At 52.3% G+C, this 8,479-nt stretch overlaps 1 protein-coding gene across 1 annotated transcript; it reads right to left on the bottom strand.

The window, feature by feature from the left end:
- Positions 1 to 6,554: 6,554 nt before the first annotated feature.
- Positions 6,555 to 7,573, bottom strand: LOC103811644 (cell adhesion molecule 1-like; the record flags this gene model as incomplete). The annotated part of the gene is made up of 2 exons (XM_009084630.1): positions 6,555 to 7,117; positions 7,307 to 7,573. Coding segments are annotated over 2 exons (386 nt in total), but the record flags the coding sequence as incomplete, so codon positions are not given.
- Positions 7,574 to 8,479: the final 906 nt, after the last annotated feature.

Below are 8,479 nucleotides of genomic sequence, written 5' to 3'. Positions count from 1 at the left end.
GGCAGAGGGTCCCTGGAGGGTCAGGGTGTGCGGGAGGAGCACACAGAGGGTCCCTGGGGGTCAGGGGGTGCGGGAGGAGCACACAGCTCGCCCCAGGCACGGCCCGTCTGCCTCCCCCAGACACGCTGCCTGGGGATGGAAATTTCCACCATCCCTTTCATGCCCCCGGTTCCTCTCCGCAGGATTTCTCTGCCTGCCGTTAGCCCTCAGAGCTCTGATTTGTCGGTCTGTCGTCTGGACAAATGCTGACGGGCAGAAACAAGCAGGGCTTTCTTCTCCCCCTCCCCTTTTCTCCCTTTTTCCACCTTCCACACTGTCCACTGCCAGCGAGCACATCAAGGGAAAAGGATGAACAACTGACCCATAAAATAAATACAGGGCTTACAGTTTCTGATAGAGATTAAATATAGTATGAGTCATGACTAGATAAAAGCCAGTGGAAGGAAAAGCCTCAGACCTCAATAGAGCATTAAATAAAATGAAAGCAGCACATAGACAGACTCACAGACACAAGCTGCAAGTTTTATGGGGAGTTTTTGCTCCAAGCAGACTCACCTCGGGATCGCAGCTCACACGTGGCCCTGAGGAGAGCAGGAGAGGCAGAATGTGGCTCCGGGCAGAGCTGCTGCCCCTCTGACCCCTCAGGCCCCTCCTCAGGACCAGGTGCATCCAGTTTCTCTGGCCAAGCAGTCAGGCAAACACCAGCGGAGTTAAAGCTGCGGCGCAAGGAAAATTGGAGCTGAGCTCGGCAGCAAATTAGACATTTAAAAACTGAGGAGTGTGAGTGGTGAAGATTAAATGTGTTATAGATTTGCTGGAGGAGAGGCGAGAGAAGCAAAGGTGGATCATTGACACCCCTCAGGCAACTGGGTGCAGATTTGTTTACGTACCAGTGTGTAATCAAGTGGGAATGAATGCGAGACACGGGGCCTTAATTTTTCATTTGCAATCAAGGCCACGAACACCTTTTCTTAGTCACAGAAAAACACTGCCACGCTCCCTGTCCCTGCTCAGCAGCATTACCAGAGAAGGGACAATTACCAGGGATAATCGGGCTGATTGCAGACAGGAGCAGCAGGGGAAGGAATGTTCGGGGCTGCAGGGAAGGGCTGCCTGGTCAGAGGGTGTGGGAAGCAGCCTGGATCCAGGCACGTCCTGATCGCTGCTGGAGAAATGCTCCAAGCACCATGTCCCCCCTGGCTGGGAGTGGTTACTGTGGTGGGACACAGGGAGCTCCTTCTGGGAGCATCCCTGGGATGGATGAGGACCCTGGGATCCTGCCCTTGGCCTGGAGTTGTTCCCATTGTAAAGGCTGTTTGTCAATGCTGGGAAGAAAAAAAAAATCATCCCAGACAGTGTGAAATCTCACACTTGACTTGTGGTTCTGCCAGACTCGCTGAAAGGACTCTTGGAAGAAGTGCTGATGCCAGGGTCCAGTCTGGGAGATGTGGAAGAGCTGTGAAACGTGAATGCCTGGACATGCCCTGGATGTGTGGCACAATTGAAGGACAATGCTGGGGCCAAGTTCTGCCCCAGTAAGGGTCAACTCTCGTCCTGGCAACAGCCACAGGGATCAGGAACGGGGAATGGAAACCTGACCACAGGCATGGGAAACAGAAGAGAGGAAGTGGAACAGAGCAGGGGCCAAAGGAGCAGGGGAAGAAAAGAACTTGGAGAGTTGAGGCTGGAGATTACCTTCTCCAACTCATTGAGATTCCTGTGCAGGTCCCGTTTTGAGGAGCTGCTGCCAACCTGTCGCAGCTGTGGTGCTCGGAGGCAGCGAGGTGCTGGCCCCGAGGGAGGCTGAGAGTGGAGAACAGAGGAGAGAGGAGGGCGTCTGATCAAATATTCCCTTTACTCCTGGCAGCCTTCACATCTCCTGCTCGCGCTCCGTGCGTGCCTGCTCCCGGTGCACTCCAGCGGGCGAGGTGACGCTGGCACCGCTCACCCTGCTTGTTGCAGCAAGGAGGGAGCCACGAGGGCTCCCGGGAGGGTGGCACTGCTGTGACAGATCCTTAACCCAGGGCAGAGTGTCCCCCACACCACGTTTGGGCTGCCCAGTGCCCAGACCTTGCTCACCTTGGAACGTAGAGCCAAGGGACTGCAGAATGGCATCTCTCCATACTCTTCCTATCTGTATTCTGCATCCCTGTTCCATCTGTGTGCATTATTCCTATGCTGCCCACATCACTCCAGGGCTGTGACTTACAGGACTGCTGCTATCCTGCAGAACAGGATAAGGAACCGGAGCAGGAGAACACATCCGTGGGCAGATAGGCTAAGGCACACGGGTTAGAGCTGATATGAATGCAGCTCGGCCTGGGCTGACAGGGAGGACGGACGGAGAGCTCTGCATCTCGGTGTGAGGCACCAAGTCCTTCCGAGCACAGTGTGGGGCTCTGTCAGTCCATCCCCTCCCGGGTGACTGAGCAAGGAGAGGACGAGCCCAGAGGGGTGACCTGACACAGGATGGAGAGACATCCTACAGGGCCCAGGTGTGGGTCCATCTGCTTAGCATCCCTCTGGCAGCGGAAGGGCTGCAGGAGCTGCTGATGTCCCGGATCACAGCAGCTCTGAGGGGTCTCTCTGCAGGAGAGCCTGGGGCAGAAGGGACTGCTGAGCTCTCATCCTGCTTCTCGCAGGCTCCAGAGCACAGCTGGCCCTCAGCTGCCTTTGATCTGTTACTTCAATAGAGTGTGCTTGTTTAACTCCAGCTCTTTCTGCACTAAAATTTGTAAATTCACCTAAAGTTTATTTTCCTCCTAAAAGCTGTTTATTTACCCAGGTCTGTTTATTTAACTGAAGCTGACCAAGGAGCTCAGCAGTGTGCAGGCTGAGTGCAGGGCACGCAGAGCTCTGCCTGTCTGCACAACCACCCTCCCTGCACCTCCCCACGACCCCTGCTCAGCCCCAACCCTGCTCACCACCCGTGAGACCTTCAAGGAGCAGCAGGGATCACCTCCACAGCTGGCTCTGGAAACAGGACAAGGCCAGCACAAAGTTTCGGTGGCGTCAGACTGAAATGCCCTCCCTGGTTGTACTAATTCAGATGTAAATTGTAAGCCCAAGTGTTGGGGTTCAGGTGGAATTTGGGTTTTTCCCTCTGCTGAAATTGCACATCAGCTGAAGCTGTCGGGACCGGCACCGGGGGACACGCTGCCCCTGCCCGATCGATGCCGCCCGGAGCAGATGTTATCCCAGGCGGCACAGCACCCGCCGCTGCTGGAAAATGGGATTGGATCCTCAGAAAAAGCTATTAGCCCCTTGTCAGGACCCTCTGATGAGAACTGACTGGCCGGCGCGGATCGATGCTCCAGCCGCGCTCGCGCCTCGGCCTGCGCCGCGTGTTTCAATCACCCAGAGCAGGAGCAGGTACACGTTACCTGAGGTGAGTTACAGTGTCATTTATTGCTAATTGCTTCATGTGCCATGAGCTTTATGGCAACCTCAGCCTGGCAGCAGAGGCTGTAATTGCACGGGTCAGACTCAGATAAAATAATTCCTCCCTGTATTTGGTTTAAAAAAGAAGAAAATTAAGCATTGTATTACTCACCCAATAAAATAATTGTGCAATTAGGACCAAATGACTTCTGCAGCTTGCAAAAATGTTATGTTCAGGGCAAAGGCTCCATTCTCATTTGAAGCAACGATCATTGCCTTCATTTTCATAAAACCCAGCAGAGTCCTCAGTTCTGGGTAACTGAACAGGCTCAGCAGCCAGGGGGTCACACCTGGGGCAGCATTTCCTGCACTTAGACATTTGGGATTTGGGACTCACTAAGTCTCACTGCTCAGTGTTACCTTTACAGCTTTTCAAATCCGTATCTTGGTGTCTTGGTGTCTTAAAAGTTACTGCAAAGGGTTTCATCAAGAAACTGCTCCTGCATGCTACAGGTACAGTTTCTTGTCACATATTTGTAATGCCTATGCAGGACCAAGAAAGTGAAGGACCAGAGTGTTTAGATCCACGTGGGAAATGGGAAGAAATGCACCACTAAATAACCTTTAAACCTTGAAAGATGTGGACCCCTGATAGGATAAATTACAGACACCACAAGTGCGAGACGCAATTAGCACTGGCTCAAGGAGGAGAAAAGCACCACGAGGCAGCATCAGGGGCCTGTGAGCCTCAAACCTCTTCTGCATCAAGATAATTGCAATAGCCATGGAAACCAGCAAAGCCAACTCTGCTCGTTTCTCTGGGTGAGAAAAGAAGAGCTGCTTTTCCAGCTTTGCCCTACAGCTTTTCCCTCAAGTGTCATCATTTCTCACAGAATAGCGTTATTTCTGCCACGACCATGTGCTCGAGGGAACTGGACATCAGCCCTGGAGCTGCTGCCTCCAGCACAACCCCCTGGTCCTGCAGCTCCTCCAGCACTGAGTGCGTGGCTTACGCACGGTCCTTGCGGCAGAGATCTCTCGGTATGATCTCAGTGGGAAGCAATTGTCTCTCTCTTCCTTCTTTGTCCAAAATATAAAAGATTGATGCTTCTAATTTCAGCGCCGCAGCTGCCTTGCAGCCTGGTTTGGGGGAATGCTGAGGAGGAGCACACGCTGCTGCCACCGCGGCGAGCGGAGCAAAGGGATCCTGCCCAGCAGCACTCGCCACCGGAGCTCGGTGCCTGGAGGCAAACACACACCTGCCATGGTTTGGCAATCCCAAGTGTTCCAAGGTAACAGGAAAATCGGCACACTGGCTGGGAGACGGGGACAGGGCAAAGGAGGTTGTGTATCCCACATTCACCTTCCACGGCAGGACTTACGTATTTGCCTGCTGTTCAACGCTCACGAGCTACCCCAGCTCAGGGAGGCTGGAACATCAGCGACAGATCAAGCTCCTCCAAGTAACTGCTCCCAAAATAAAACAGTTTATCAATTATAGACAAGAAACTTGTGAAATCTGCTCTATATTTAATGCAGCTTCAGTGCCTCAGGTTTAACTCGGTTTGCCCCAGGCAGCACTCGGTGGCACCTGCCTGGGCTCAGCCCCCTCTGCCCACACTGGTGGTCTCTCTAACAGCCAGGGAGAAAGTGCAGAACGAGACCTGTTTTTGTAACATTAATCTTTTTTTATTAAGAAGACAGATATTTTATAGTACTTCTTTTCCTTTGTAAAAATGGGATACATGAACCAATACAAAATGTGAATGGGAACAGATGGATATGTATTTTCTTACACTGTAACATCTTCCATGGACACCTTAAAACAGAACTGGCCTAAGGGGACAAACTAAAAAGGCCGGGTAAATAAAGAACAAGGTTGTTTATCATCAGTTCCGCGTCCTTCATTTGTGATCCTCCTTTAAACAAGGTTGTTCTTTCTTCACGCTTTGAAATCCTAATGACCTAAAGCTGTACAAAGTAATACTCAACAATACATTTCAACAGTGCACTGTATACTGAAGAAAAAATACATAAACCGATATACAACTAAAATTCATAATTTCCTGTTTTTTCTCCTGTTTTTATGTGGGTTTTTTTTTATTTTTCCAATGCGTGGGGCCGAAATTTTGCAATCTACCTGAGACGGAAAACACCAATCAAACACATGAACCTGAGACATGTCAACATTGTAAGTCAAAGTTACATCGGTAACACTGCACTACGGTACACTTCCAAACAAGGATGGGCTGCTCAAGGCCAGGGTGTCCCGTCCGGCTCGCCCGGCTGCTTCTCACCCGGGGGGTGGCAATGGTGCTGAGGGCTCAGAAACGAGCGGCGCTCGGCAGAACCTGCTCGGAAAAGGCTGTTTGGAGAGGATCTGCCCGTGAGGAGGGAGAGGCGGAGCGCTGCCCCGCGCGGCTCGCCCGCGGCGCCAGGCACCCCAGGAACCATCCGCGCTGGGATGGTGCTGCCAGAAACGACGATTGGAAAACAAACGCACAGAAATGCCCACACAAACCCCCTAAAAAAACCCAAACCTGACGCTAAAGTTAATTGCTTCCCTTAAATAAATCAGATACATTTGCCACGTAAACAATAAGAAAAGCACCGCCCGAAATCCAAGATTACTCACCAAACAAAAGTCAGCATATCTAGCTTTACACCGTCCTCCCGCTGCGGTTTGCTGCCTGTCGCTTATGATTCTGACTGAGCCACAGTCTCCTGTGCACCTATGGCTTTAGAGGTCCTTAGCACGCTCGTTTCAATGCGAATCCCCACGTTGTACTGAGCAGGTAGGAAACAAGGCAGTTTTGCTCTCCAGGCCGGAGCAGCTTTCCCCCAAGCCCCAAGCGGGGACAGGACGAGGAGAGGGGGCTCAGTCCCCCGCCCCAGGAGGGCTCTGCCTGCCCAGCAAGGAGCCCAACCCGCGTCCCCGCGGAGCCTCTGCCGAGCTGCAGCTCATCTCCGGCCACCACCATTGAAAGCACCTGAAACAGCCACGAAGGTGAGCCCGGGGTGTTATCCGAGCCCCGACGGCGACAGGGAACGGGACATGGGCACACTGAACTGCAAACTACGCGTCTAAAATGTGCTGGTTCTCCTCCGATGAGCTCGAGTTCTGAACGGAAACCGGTGAAGAGAAAAAAGGGGAAACACCTTCAGAGAAACGCACCTACTCCACGGGGTCCCAGCTGGCAACTCCAGAAACAGGAAAGGGGAAACGAAGAGCCACAGAAACCCGAAGGGAACTAACGCACAGAAGCCCCTCTTCTTCCCAGCCTCCCCCCGACCCGAACGAACAGAAATTAAACAAGGCACAGAATCTTCTGCAAATGACTTCACTAAACTAAATCCAAGCTGGACTTGGCCAAAAAAAGAAAACCCAAACGAACTGAGGTGTCGAACAGCAGAGTGTACTTTACGAGGAATATTTTTACACAGCGAATCCCGGACCCTCCCGGCCTCTCCGCTCTCCACCCATTCGCTTTTTTTTTTCCTTAAAAAAAAAAAGACACAAGCTGGTTGCAACTTCCAAGATCACTGTCTCTGTAGCGTTTAAATAGGGCCAGTAGTAACCGTCCACGGTTGGACACCTCATGGGAACCAAGGCTGCTCTAGATGAAGTACTCTTTCTTTTCCTCGGAGTTGTTTTGTCCTCCCTCTGCGTTGATGATGGCTGTGTCTGCGTCGGCCGCATCATCTGCTCCTTTGGCTTCGTGGGTGAAGTATGTACCTGCAAGGGAAGTGGAGGCTGTGACTCCTTGGGGGTCTCAGCACAGCACTGAGGGACCGATCGACAAAGGAAACAGAAACACCACTGGGAGAGAAAGTGAGGGTCTGTCACGTCAGACAGGACAGCACCGCGAGCAAGGGGACACACGTGCCACGGCCTCTCACCCTCCAATTTCAGCCTTCGTCTTACCTTTATGTCTGGCAAAATATCGCCCTAAAATGATGAGCAGGCAAAGCATCGCAAAGACGACGACGGCCACGACGCCGCCGACCACGGCATGGTCCACGCTCCGTATCGCCCCTTCCTCACCTGCGCGAGAATCTGTTGAGATCAGAAGAGGAATAAGAATTGGGGACTTACTACGATGCTCTCGGCAGGGTCTGGCTGCAGCTCTCTCGGGACGGGAAGAGCCTCCCTCGGGCTCTCCAGAGGAGCAGGGGTGAAGCACAGAGCTAACTAGACAGATGAGTTCAGGCAGAGGAACTTTGTCCGGAGCCGAACTGATCTGGCGGCTCAACTCGTGAGGTGTTTTCCGCTAAAAGCAGCAGCACTACAACTACGCACGTGGGAGACGGGTGGGAGAGGGGAGGGAGGGCAGGTGGAGTCACTGGTGGGGACCTACTTTGGGAAATTGCCCTACAATGCTCTCCAAATTTCAGCCTCCTCAGGGGATGGGGCGCAATGTGGGAATGTTAATCGTTAGCTCTGAGAAACGTCATTAACGAGTGCCCCGCTGAAAACATTTCAACGTCAGCCCAAAACACTCTTTGCAAAAAACCCAACCCACCCAGCATGGAAAAAGCATTTACGACCATTCTCTGCCCCAGCTCCACTGGGTTTCACCATTAGCCACCCGCTCTGCCGCTCGGTGCAGCCCACGAGGACACAACACGCCTGACCTGGACCGGAGCAGCGAGCGGGAGCTGGGCGGGGCCTCCGACCGCTTTGCTGCGTTTATTTAGCTCCTCGCCACGCAATTAGTCTCCTCTCGGCAGCGCCTCTCCCGCGGGACGCCGTCCCCGCAGAGGGATGACTGATGTGGCGGAGGAGCAGCTCCGGAATGAACCCCGGATGAGCTATGGCCATGTAAAATGAATGTATAGCAGTGTAAACAATTTTAATTTAAGAACGCAGCTACATCAACCCTTGCTGCAATCCTAATGGCAACCGAGATTTATAATGCAGTAAAAAACAATTATTCTCCCGCTGATTAATACATTAACATTTTGGAATAGAAGCTAAACCATTGTCTCTTTTTTTCAGCGAGTCAAGCGCGACACCTCCATTAAAATGATTTACTGGCCATACCTTACAATTTAAGCACAGCAGCAACAGAAACGGTAAAAATCTTTTAACTTTACA

The sequence above is a fragment of the Acanthisitta chloris genome, unplaced genomic scaffold, assembly GCF_000695815.1.
Source record: "Acanthisitta chloris isolate BGI_N310 unplaced genomic scaffold, ASM69581v1 scaffold39711, whole genome shotgun sequence".
Lineage (NCBI taxonomy): Eukaryota > Metazoa > Chordata > Aves > Passeriformes > Acanthisittidae > Acanthisitta > Acanthisitta chloris.
The sequence above is the reverse complement of the archived record's forward strand: the minus strand, read 5'-3'. Positions and strand labels throughout refer to the sequence as shown.